General features: G+C 37.8%; 2 protein-coding genes across 3 annotated transcripts in view; one reads left to right on the forward strand and one right to left on the reverse strand.

The window, feature by feature from the left end:
• LOC6628071 (neuroguidin) overlaps positions 1-13,019 on the reverse strand; it is a 62,453-nt gene that overhangs the window by 36,865 nt on the left and 12,569 nt on the right. The gene's annotated exons all lie outside the window — the stretch shown is intronic.
• On the forward strand, positions 157-11,908 carry LOC6627995 (ABC transporter G family member 20). 2 transcript variants are annotated; one of them, XM_015172533.3, is made up of 10 exons: positions 157-276; positions 7,911-8,090; positions 8,185-8,607; positions 8,682-8,775; positions 9,358-9,704; positions 9,776-10,185; positions 10,253-10,439; positions 10,577-10,842; positions 10,907-10,993; positions 11,052-11,908. In XM_015172533.3, the coding sequence occupies exons 2-10, from the start codon at positions 7,987-7,989 to the stop codon at positions 11,261-11,263; spliced, it is 2,130 nt and encodes a 709-aa protein (XP_015028019.1). In that variant the 5' UTR covers positions 157-276; positions 7,911-7,986; the 3' UTR covers positions 11,264-11,908. The 2 variants fall into 2 exon arrangements, with proteins under 2 accessions (XP_015028019.1, XP_002051432.1); XM_002051396.4 differs by lacking the exon at positions 157-276 and adding an exon at positions 319-477.

Here is a 13,019-nt window from a genome sequence, read left to right on the forward strand (position 1 = left end):
ACTTTTTATTTTATTTTTGGTCTACGATTTATCCTGTTTTTTATTTGCAGTAGTCACAAACAAATTACATTTATTTTTCAACACTTTTTTTTTTGATACGTTCGCCGTTTTAAAAGCGTCGACAAAGCGTCGCCAAAGCGCCGCGAAAGCTGCGCGGCCGTAAGTCCAAATCGCAGAGCTGAGCTTGCGAGCGGGCCCGCGATCGATTTCTGCGCTCAGTCGACAAACGGAGCTTGGCCGCGACACTTGGTTTAAGCGGAAGCGTCAACGTTAACGGTACATATACATACACACACACACACACACACACATACACACAGACAAGCGCGCGAAGCCGCCAAACTTGGTAGTCAGTCGGCGAAAAGCGAGAAAAAAAACAAGAAAAAGAAATAGAGCTGAAAGAAGAAAATTGCAACACGAACAACAGCAGGCGCGAGCTCAAGGAGAAGTTGGTTAGAAGAGCGCCCAAGCTGAATGGTACGAAGTGTTTGAGAAACAATTTCAAAAAGAAAATTATAGTTTTCATAAATCTGAAGAGCAGAAGCTCGTGAAAAACAAAAAAAAACATATTAAAAAAATTAAATAAAGTGAATAACATTCGAATGCAAAAACAGCTCAAAAACATATTAAAATATATGATTAAAATTAAGAAAAAAAAATTATGTTAAGTTGCAGTTTTTGATCGCAAAAGTTTCCGCATTTTAAATTAGTCAGCTGTTTTTTGTGGTTGCGTACATAAAATATTTTCTTGAACACAAACAAAAATACAAGAAAAATTACAAAGCAAAACGAAAGACTTAAGACACAAACTTGCGCGTGTGCAGCAGCAAGTGAAGTGTGCGTGTGTGTTGCTTTGTGTGTGTGTGTGTGCGTATCATTTGAGCGTGTGTGCGTGTGTGTGTGTGTGTGTGTGATTTTTATTGACCAAACATATAAAGCAAAGCAATGTAAAAAACAAGAAGAAGGCAGCCCTGAGGCCAAGCGCAAAGAAGTTATTTGAAACTGTTTCGTTTTGTTTCGTTTCGTTTCATTTCGGTTTGTTATGTGTTCATCTGCCAGCGAAAAGTGCAATAAAAATAAAATGCTTTAAAAAAAAACATATTAATATAAAAACACACACTCACACAAAAGCAGACTGAACTTCACGAGGCATTTGCCTTTGCTACTGGTTAACTGCCTTTCTGTTTGTTTTTCCACACAACAAATTTCGTAAAATTTTGGAGCGCGTACCGCCACAAGTAGATGAACTTATCCATGTATGGGAAATGGCATATTGTTGTCGGGCGCCCCTCTCTCTCCGCCACAACGGGGAATTGGGCAATGCAAAATATTGCAACAGACAATGACTGCCTTATAAATATGTGTATATATACATATATATATATATATCTTTATGTGAGCTGCAGCTTCAGCTTCAGCTTGATTTGTTTGCAGAGTGTCCGGCATGCTGACTGTAGCGCGGTCAAATTGTATCGATTCCAAAGAAGTTAACCTATAAGGAGGGGACCTACTTTGCGGTTAAGGAAAAATCTCAAAGCACAGATTAGAGTTCTCTTTTAACAGAAGTTGTCCTTAAAGGCCATGTCCTAAATACAGTTAAGGAAATGTCTCAAGCCATATGCTTGAGTTAAGTTTACCTGGCTTGGATCTTTATACTCTCAAAGCACATACTAGATTTTTCTTAGTTTTTCCCCTCAACAGCCATGGCAAGTTTTCTTGCTTCATAACCCACTTTTTTCCGTTAGATGCTCGTCTACCGCATACACAGACCTTTTGCTTTATCATGCCTTTCTAACCAAGTACTGAGGGCTTTGTTACATGTTTTAAGGTGCAAAAAAAAAGTAACACATAAAATAAACAAGTCAGAGAAATAAAACAAAACAAAAGTAAAAAAAAAAAAACAAAAGCAAATAAAACGTTAAAGAAAATGCAAAACGAATAGCACAAATTATAATCAAAGAAACGAAGAAAAATTAAAAACTCATGTGCTCAGCAAAGAGCTAAATAAATGTGGCCAATGGACTTGTTAATACGCCGAAGATCATTCACTTAAAGGTTTTTCGCATAAGAAATATTTATAAATAAAAAAAGAACTCAAGAGAATCGAAATTAAATGTAGCTTAGAAACTTTATATATAAAAATTAGATATGAAATATTATTTTTTAAATATTTAACGCAGTTACTTAAGGACCTTTTTATTATTAAATATTTATTTAGCCGGCTTGAGGTCTGGAATACATTCTGGATTAAATATTTTTCATCTTGTTTTATAAAATAAAGCTGGCCCGCGCGACCAACAGGAACAAGTCATAATATAAAACAAAAGTGAGCAGCTTTTCAAGAACCTCTCAGTCATATCTTCATCAGATTCTAGATTTAAACGCATGCAAAAAATTGGAAAAATTTTACAAATTCTCTACCTCAATTCGGGACAAAATTGTTCCTATAAACATATATATTAAATCTTAAAGAATGCTTCAAATTAAATGGACTTGATTTAGGAATAATGTCAAATGAGATATTATGAAGAACAATTTTTAATGGATAACATTTATAAAACTTTTAAAGATCTAGCTTTGATTTGGTGCTTTAACTATTTTTATTTGCACTCTAATATAGTTTATAATAGCTTCTGGTAGCTTAAGCCGAACGGCAACAGCTGCGAATATTATTACTGGCGCAAAGCGCACTTAAGATTTAAATTTTACCAATTTCAAAGAGTGTAAATGATGTAAACAGTACACACAACTAGCTAGAGACAGCTGTTGTTGTTGGTGTTGCAGCTTGGCCGAAATGATTGTAGCTGGATTATATAAGAAGTGGCCATGCCACAAACCGAAACTGTAGCCAGAGCAAGAGCTGAAGCAAGAGAAACAGCGAGAGACAGAGAGGGATGATGAGAGAGAGAGAGAGGGGAAGAGCGTGGCCAGCTGCTAACAGCGCAACTGGTGACAAGCGAAAAGGAAGCAACTGCCGACCAATTTAGCGATCGACAACAGCTGCGACTGCAACATGTTGCACGTACTAAATACCCACTAACATTGCGGCAAGCGCTGTGATTTTGGCTGTGGCAGGTTTAATAAGCTGTTCAGCTGCATTTAACAGGCTGTTCGAGGGTGGGCGTGTCTGTGGCTACAACCAAGTTCTTTCCGCTGCGAAAGCAAAAGCAGCTTTTGGTGATTTTTTCTTTATTTATTTTGTTTATGTTTTTCTTTAATGGGGGCGCAGCTCAGGGCCCCATTTTGGCGCGGTGCAAGCATTGCAAAAGATTTGCAAATTTGCAAATTAAATTCGTTGCATATGAGCAGCAAAATGCACACACTCACACACACACACACACACATCGATATGGCTTGGCGCATATTGCAAACAATTTTTGGAACAGCAATTGGCATTTCTGACGTTAACGTTAACGTCGACTTTGACGCCGACTGCTGCGCTTGCTCTAACCAGTTGGCAACCTTGGCGTTGTTTTGTTTTCGGCGCTGTGCTTTGCGTTTATTATTATATTTTTTTTTTGTTGTTGGTATTTATTTTGTGTTTTTTTTTTTTTTTTTGTTTAATTTTTATTTTAAACTTGCACTGGGTATGCGCAATTTAACTATCAGTTAGTTACAACGAAAGTTCAGTTGGCTTTAGTGTTGTAATATGCCAGAGTTTTGTTAAACAAATAAAACTTCTGTTTTACATTTGAAACGCAGATACAATTAAAAGCTGCTTAAATAATATTTCAGTTATTAAACAATTTTATTTGCAATTATTATAGAAGGGTATTTAGTCTCGACTTAATTGAGTTTTAATAAACCTTAAACCTTTAGCTGAGACAATCTAGTCATATTCCTGTGTACTTCCATCTACTTTGATCCCGAAAATTGCAAACGTTAACGACTTGACTTGGTTTCTTGAGCAAAACTCAAAGATAATAAAAGTTATATGCAGGAAATTAGGTATGCAGGCTTTCGTAAGGTACATAAAGAAGGCATCAAGGCAAGAAGAAGCTCAGCCGCTGCTTGCAGCTAGCAAAAATGTTTGTAATGGCAGCTTATCGCTTGGTTCAGGGTATTCCCTAGTCGAACACTTTCGCCTAGAGCACGCTTACTTGATCTTTTTAGCCGCATTAAAATTACACAAAATGTTGTTTTATTTGTGACGCATTTGCATCGAATTTAATGTGGGAATCTTCATAATGGCACAATTTTAGCGCCTCTCTTTTGGGCTCGAAAAATAAAGAAAAGAAAACATTATATCAACCGAAAAATTGTTGTCCTTTGCGTCATCTGCGACAATGTTAAGCAAACAACAAAACAACTGCAAATATTCAACGTTAACAACAGATACGTAAATTTATGACCACGAATTTGTGTTACTAACCTTACTCAATTTTTTTCGAGCAAGCTTTTATTTTATTTTATCATTTTTTTTTTTTTTTTGGCTTTTAATGATTTTCGAGTTTGACTTTCGAACGTTTTATGGTCATTTTGTGTGTGCGTGTGTGTTGTTGTTGTTTTTGTTGTTGTTTTTACTATTTTAACTGTTGTTGCTGCTGTTGTCAGTCGTCTAGTTAGCCGGCTCATTTGATTATGTATCTAAGAGATGCAGAGATATCAAAGAGAGCTGTTTGTCTGTGGCATATGGCCAAATGACGGATCTCAACCAAACATGAGCTGGCACTCTAAGTGGGTCAAAGTCTGACAGCGAGGCCATTAATTTTTGAACAGGAGTTGCCGCTAGCCTAAAACGTAGCAAACTAATTAAATTAATTACACAGCTAACTTCGTATAAATAATTAGAGTAACAAGGACTTTAAAAAATGTTTGATTGAGTCAAATAAAATAGTCTTAGAGAAACTAAATAATTCAAAAATTCATAAGTTATTTATACAGCTAAAAGAACTTTATGCCCATATTTCACATCATGTTATGTGAGACTCAGACATTACAGTAAAAGCGAAATGTAAGTTTCTTCATGTAACATAACAGACATAGCTTAACAGAGACTTAAGATTATGTTAAATTGCCCAAGGTCCAGCATTAACAAATTTATGCGATGTGTATTTAAAATAAAACAGAGTAAAAGCGAGACGGCTTTTTGATACTAATTATGTTACAAAATTGTTCATGGAAGAAAAATATGCTTTAAAAATGTTTATTACTAAAAAAAAAAGAAAGAAAGACAGGAAGAAATAACAGCCGAAAAGCTGTCTATTCGATCTAAGGGATTGTACGCCTTATATGTATTTTACACATTACACTCAAGCGAAAAACTTTTCAAATATTTCAAATGATATAACAACATGTTAAGAACTCGCTGGGTTGAGTGCTTTTCGCCAAGAACGAACTCAGCAAATCATTTATTTTCTAGCTTTACGTACTACTTTCTCCTCGAATAATTTGTATTACGAGATTATATGCAACAAAAAAATATTTAAAGCATATAAATGAAACTGTGACTCACAGAAATTATAAAATAAAATTTAAAAGAAGTTTTTTGCGTTGAGAAAATCTAACGAAAGTCAGTTATTAGAAGACGTCTCTAGAATATTATTTTTTGGCTATCAATCATATAAGCCAGTTGAACTGAGCCCGCATGCCCGCACCTACCTTTTCTTCAATAACAATTTCTAAGCAGTTCTCTGTTTACCTGTACATTTCACAGTCCATTTCACAAAACTTGATTTGCTTATTCTGACTGCATTTTCTTGACGTTGATATATGTATATATATAGATATAGATACATAAAGTATGAGTGTGTATATTTGGGTATTCGCTTTCATGATTGTTATTCAAGACAGTTTGTGTCTTTCCATGTGCGCACCGTCATTTAATTTTTCCGTGTTGTCATTGTCCGAGTGCCCCACGTTCTGAGCACCTTTTGCAATTTGCATTTACGGACATGCATAAATAATGTAAGTTAAGTGAATTTCACTTGTACAACTCGCACATTGTTTATACGTATACTATCTGTAACTGTTGTCAATATTTGCTGAATCTGTTCGAGCTCCAGTTCGAGTTTCGTGTTTTTACGTTTTGTTTTCCCGGCAAAACTTCAATGACCCGCGGCAATCTAAAAGCTTGAAGGTTCTTCTCAGAAACCTCATTACGTTCGCTTATTTGCGTATTTGTACTGCCAATTCTTATTGGTAAACATGCATATATTACAAATATATAACCTTCAGGCAAGCTAATGAGGTTAGCTGGCGAATATAAAGACGAAGCTAACTCTCGTACATTCTATACATCTATGCACAGCTCAGAAGATGATTATTCATTTTGATTGTAATTATATTTTTGTTGAAAAAGTAATTCTACGAAAGTTACGCAGTTTTAAAATCAAATAATTGTAAATTAAATTCTATATAAACTTAGAGGGTTTCTTAAAACGCTACAGATAAAGGGAAAATTCACACAACTTTTTATGAAGAACTTTCGATTATAGAAGACAAATAATATATTATTTCAAATAAAATCTTTCTTTTGTCTTATTCTTATCCTATTTTTTCTAGATGCAATACTTTAATTATTTTTCTTAAAATAATACTATTAATTAATATGTTTTATAACGATTCAGAATTACCCAAAATTCAACAAAATTAAAGAAATACTATTAAGATTCTTAAAAATATAAGAATTTAAAATACAAAATGTCGAAAACTTATATCCAAAAAATCATTTATATTTTTCTTCTTATATGTTTCTTCGTAATATATAAATCTATTTTTTTTTGGTAATTTATACTTTTGATTAATACAAATATTAAATTGGTTTTAGTATTCATCTTAATTAATTTTTGTATGTATAAGCTTTTGATATGAATGATAAATTGAGTTTAAACTTTGACATGGAAACATTATTAATTTACTAATTTTCATGAGCAGCGCATTGTAATGCTCCGCTAAATGTGGCTTAAATTACAAATTGTGTCTCCAGTCAACTAAATCTAATGAGATTTTTTAAAAAAGTTTCGAAGTTCATTAACGTAAAGCAAAAACACGCGATTCATGTTGCCCTTTCTGGTGTCTGTCGTCAGCTGTCAAAACTCAAGTGTAATAATTGCCAGGGAGAAGCTATGCATTTTTATCATTTTTATTATAGAAATCAAAGGTTAATGAAGCGCCACACACTTAAGAATATGACAAAGTTCAGAACGCTTTAGTTGTGGAACTCACACAGAAAAAGTCAAAAATAATTTAGAGGGCAATTTAAACATGACAAATGTTAAAGTTGCTGTTAAAGTGAATGTCAAGTGCGTAAAGTGAGAGAAATATATTTTAATATAGATGCATTTTTTAAAGTGAATGCTTCAATATATTCAGAGAGTAAAGTTTGGAAGGGATTGCCGGCTTAGGCAAGGATTGTAAAAAAACGAAATTCCCGCTGATGCCGATAATATATTATATATTCGAGTCCCGAAAGAATGCAAAAATATTAAGGATTTTTTTGGTATTTATTGTGTGAATGCAACTCTCAGTTATTTCTTTTGTATTTACTTCAATTTAAGTTCATTAAACATGGTCACACTGAGAGAAATTAAATTTAGAATAGACGTTTGAATCCAATTTAAACAACTTAAAAAAATGCTTCAGAACAGAATCGAATTTTCTATGCCACGCCCAGCTCTGACAAAGAGTTCATCGAACCTGCGAGCAGATTTGACAACATTTCGACTGGTTAAATTTTCACTTTCGGGCATTCTTTGTATGCGAAAAAAAATGACGCTAGCTACTAACAGCGACTGCTTAGAATTTAGCGCCAAGTTAAGGCTGCGAATTTTTGGTCAGCCGGAGCGCTTTGTGTGCCTTGGCACGTGTCTGTCATAAAGCAGCGCCAATCAATAAAACACATAACCATATAATGATTTATTGACGCAAGTGATAATCCGATATACTCGTATTCTTTTCGATCCACACAGCACACAGAGCCACCTTAGAGCGAGTGAGCGAGAGAGTGAGAGAGAGAGAGAGAGAGAGCAAACACACAACAGCAAGATGGCGGCCGTTGAAGTGCGCAATGGCTATAAGTACTATGGCTCCAAATCGAATCCCAAGATTGTGCTCAACCAGCTGAACATGAACGTCATGCGTGGCTCCATGTGAGTGGCATTCATAATGAACTCCAATCGAGCATTTGCTCAATGAATAACTATTCTTTCCTCTTGCTCCCTCCCCCTCGCGTGCGCCCTTTAGCTATGGCCTGCTGGGCGCCTCCGGCTGCGGCAAAACTACGCTGCTCTCCTGCATTGTGGGCCAGCGTCGGCTCAACGGCGGCGAAGTGTCCGTCTTGGGCGTTAAGCCCGGCGAACCGGGCAGCGGTGTGCCGGGTTCACGTGTCGGTTTCATGCCACAGGAAATCGCTCTCGTGGAGGAGATGACCGTCAAGGAGACCATCTTCTATTTCGGACGCATCTATGGACTGACAGACGAGCGCATACGGGAAAAGTTCAAGCTGCTCAAGGAGCTGCTGCAACTGCCGCCGGCACGGCAGATGATCAAGGAATGCAGCGGTGGCCAACAGCGACGCTTGTCCTTCGCCTGCGCCATGATACACGATCCCGAGCTGCTCATTCTCGATGAGCCCACAGTCGGTCTCGATCCCATGCTGCGCGAAAAGTGCGTATCCATAAAACCTATCGTAGTCTCTTGTTTTTTTTTTTTACTAACGAGCCTGAATTCAATTTTCACAGAATCTGGGAATTTCTGGTGGAAACGACCAGAAATAGTAAATTGGCTGTGATCATCACCACACATTATATCGAGGAGGCCAAACAGGCCAATTGCGTGAGTTTCATCTAAAACACTTAAAGATAATTTTTATAATGCTATATAATAAAGTAGTGCGAACTTCATAGGCTAGTAAATGATAAAGATATCTTAATCAACAAACAAGTTTTCCCTACAAGAATCTTCTTTTATGATATGATATAGTGGTTCGATCTGGCCGATTCCGACATATGTACTGTCTGCAATGCAAAAAGATTCAAGATGAAAACTTAGAAACTAGTTCAGAAAAACCCGCTTGTTGAAGCTGATTAGGAATATATATACTTCATGGGGTTGGAGATGCCTTCTTTAATAGCTTCCTTTCGATATTTTTACCTTATACACTGTATTTATAAATATCAATTTAAAGAAATGTTCATGATATCGATAAATATCGATTTATATATAAGTTTTTTTTAAACATAAATCGTAAATAATAACAGCTAGAAATAGAAAACTTAGTACGTACCTTCTATTATAATATACTTAAAGGAAACATTTGAATAGCTAGCCTCAAATTTGAATATACTAAACGAACCTAAGTACAGACAGCTTTGCACTATTGCTTTCTAAACATTTAATATTCTATCAACTTTTTAGATCGGTCTCATGCGCAATGGCGTTCTGCTGGCCGAGGACACGCCCACAAATATAATGATCAAATTTGGTACACAATCTATTGAGGATGCGTTTCTCATACTCAGTCAGCGTCAGGGCAATGAGGATCAGCTGGCGCAGATCATTGATCATAACAGAAACCAGGCGTTGCCCGTCGCGGCGCTGCCAACTGAGGTGATCGATGTCCATGACACGCCCACAGCCGAGAAGCCGCCCATACCGTACGAGGAGCCACCGAACGAGAATCGCAAAAGGATATTCTTTACGACCAAAGGACGTCTCAAAGCGCTAATGACCAAGAACTTTGTGCAACTCTTCAGGCAGCCCTCGTAAGTGTCAGGCGATTTTTGCATATAAGTTGGAAGCACATTTTTAATCGAATTCTTCATCTGTCGCTTAGTGGCATCATTTTCATGCTGATGTTTCCCATCATACAACTGTCCTGCTTTTATTTGGCCATCGGTAAAACGCCCACAAATCTGGAGCTGGGCGTCTATTCCGGCGAGGTGGAAAGCTATTCCGAGTGCTTTGATGACAATCTAAAGACCATTTATAAGGCCAACGATAGCTGCCATTTCAACAAGCTCTCCTGTCGCTACATACGTGAACTGGGCGACGATGTGGCCACGAGAAAGTATTATCCGACCGAAGCGGCTGCCCTGGCGGATGCCAAACGCGCCCTCACCGTGGGCTACATATATTTCGCGCACAATTTCAGCGATTCGGTTTACGAGCTCATCGAGGATGGGGTTCATGCCAGCGACGGGGCCGTTGACCATGCCGAGCTGACCGTGCACATCGATATGACGGGTGAGTCGGCGTGATTCTGGCTAAATAGAGCTCCTGGGATTATCTATTCCTATTTTTGGCTTTACAGATCAACAGGTGGCATACTTTATGCAACGCAAGCTGCGCGACAAGTTTAGCACCTTTATGAACAGCGTTGTCCAGGACTGCAATGTCTCGGCCGCCCTGGTCAAGCTGCCAGTGCAGTTCCAGGATCCCATCTATGGCAGTACGGACATTGAGTTTCAGCAGTATTGTGCGCCCGGCGTGGTCATGACGTGAGTCTACGATTATGGCTAAGGCTTATCATAAAGGGTTCGCAACAGGAACCAGAAATTATTATTGCATAGCTATCCTCTAAAATTTGTCTTTGCCTAGAACTGCATCATTTAACTCTCCCACTCTCTCTCCCAAGCATGGTATTCTTTCTGGCTACTTTAATGACGGCTGCTGTATTTATTTCGGAGCGCATGGATGGCATTTGGGATAGGACCCTGTTGGCTGGTGTTTCGGCAACCGAAATGCTTTGGGCCCATCTGCTCACCCAGCTGATAATCATGGCACTGCAATCCTTTGAGGTTATCATGTACATTGGCATCGTATTCGATACGTATAACAATGGAGATACGACCACATTGATTGGACTGCTGACGCTGACAGCCTTCTGTGGCATGCTGTTCGGTAGCTAATTGCATATAGATAGTTATATTTGTAGAGAGCTTGAACTGATTTGTGTTTTGTGCAGGTCTCTTCATCTCTGTGTTCTGCAAGTCTCACACGGAGGCCAACTTTGTGGCCACTGGAGCTTTCTATCCCATGATCATACTCTGCGGTAGGTTTTCGCATAACTCGAATAATTGCTTTAAGGATTTTTAATGCATTTTGTTTAGGTCTGCTGTGGCCGTTGGAGAGCATGCCGCGCTTTCTGCAGGATCTGGTAATGGTGCTACCCTTTACCATACCCTCGATATCGGCGCGTAATGTCATCGAGAAGGGCTGGAGCATTACCAATGAGAAGGTCTACAATGGTTTTCTCGTGATGGCCGGCTGGACGATCATTTTCTTTGTACTGTGCCTGATGGGCATCAGGCGCAAGGCGTAGTGGGGCTGTATTCAATATTTGGGGTTACCATCTAGAAGTCGTAGCGTATTACAATTTCCCTTTAGGCGATTTTCTATATATGTATATTGTGTTATAGTATCTATATAATTTAATAATTATCGGAAGCATATCACTCGCATGTCGCAGACTCTCTTTCATCATCAAAATAAAAACTCATTCGATGCATTGTTAGCCAGACTACGTTCGGGTTGCCTAGGGATATCAAGAGAGCTCTTGTACTAATAAATGAATGACGTTTTCTTTTTTTATGTATGTATGTACTAAATTCGGCAACCCAACGATAGATTGGTTTAAAAGATCTAAGGTCTAAGGGGTGTCTCACACAAATATTTATAGTACATAGCACACATTTGAATTCATGAACGAAACGTTTGAACATGTACTAAATTTAGTACATTTAGTACATTCTTATTATAATACCAACCTATGTAAATAGCCCAAAATCAGAAAGGGATAGCACATATTATCATTATAAAAAAAATATGCGTAAGATTTTAGCACGCGTTCCACTATACGAACTGTTCTAAAGTGTTGTTCTAAAATGATAATTCTTTAAAACGAAATTTTAAAACTACCAAAAAGACACAAAAACTCAACAAATAAATATTTTAATGGAATATCGAACTTAACACAAAGTTTTTCTTATTAAATTTTTCCTCGAAGTTTTTTTAGTACTGTACTAAAACAGTTTCAACAAAATGTTCGAACCATTTGGACTTGGAACTAATATAATTGATAAGAAATTGACATAGATAATCAACATACTGCAGCACATTTAATTAAGTGCATTTACATTGATTGTTGAACTAAAGTTGTACTAAATCGAACTAAATTCGCAAAAACCTTTTAAAGCGTCCGTCTAAGATACGAAATGCTGATAATTACTGAAGTGTGCAAATTTAAATGACCGTCAACAAGTTTTTCAATGTCCGCCTTTATATAAAATGCAAACCAGCGCAAAACTAAAGCGAAAGTTCCGCCCACCCCGCACCACCTAATGTATAAAAATATCAGAAAGTGTGTCTGCCCTGAGCTGGGGGCCAAGGACAAGGACACGTTCACGACGATGACGATGAAGAGGAAGTCTAGGACGTGGCAAAGTTGCTGACACACTTCGGGCTTGGAAACTGCTAGACAAAATGTCTGCCCGGTTGGCTTGGCTTGGCTTGGCTGGGTAGACCCTGCCCCAACAACCTTCATCCAGCCCCCTCTGCCATCCGCCATGCTGCCGGCTGCCAGTGTCTGCCGGTGTCTACGAGCAGACATTTTTATTACAAAACTTTATCTTTGCCAAATACGAAAACGTCGACGACGACGACGATGACGAGGAGGAAAAATACAAAAAGGCCAACGCTCGGGCAGAGCTGTGGGCGTTGGACCCGGTCTGTTGTGGGCGGACCAGGCCAAAGTGTCGCTTGCCATTTATATAAGTTGCATAAAATGTGCAGAGAGAAAAAAAAAAAAAAAAACAAATAAAATGGAAAGTTTTCCCACTGCCTTTGCTCCAGACTTGTTGCTGACAACAGCTGCACATTTTTAGTGTGGACAGCACAAATAACGAGAAGACTTGGGCAGGGATTAAAGCAGACTTAAGCACACATCAGCAATAACAAAAGGAATCAAATCAAAAATTACTTTAAATTTAAAGAGTAAGATGGACGCGTTAACTCGCCTAGATGGAGCAGGCAACTTAACAACTAAAAAGGGGTTCGAAGCTTGGAGCTATAAACTATAC

This window comes from Drosophila virilis, chromosome 4 (assembly GCF_030788295.1).
Source record: "Drosophila virilis strain 15010-1051.87 chromosome 4, Dvir_AGI_RSII-ME, whole genome shotgun sequence".
In the NCBI taxonomy this organism is placed as follows: Eukaryota; Metazoa; Arthropoda; class Insecta; order Diptera; family Drosophilidae; genus Drosophila; species Drosophila virilis.

Coding starts and splice junctions, on each gene's coding strand:
- LOC6627995 (XM_015172533.3), top strand. CDS start 7,987: ATGGCGGCCGTTGAAGTGCGCAATGGCTATAAGTACTATGGCTCCAAA. Junction 8,608..8,681: donor GATCCCATGCTGCGCGAAAA/GTGCGTATCCAT, acceptor CAATTTTCACAG/AATCTGGGAATTTCTGGTGG. Junction 9,705..9,775: donor CAACTCTTCAGGCAGCCCTC/GTAAGTGTCAGG, acceptor TCTGTCGCTTAG/TGGCATCATTTTCATGCTGA.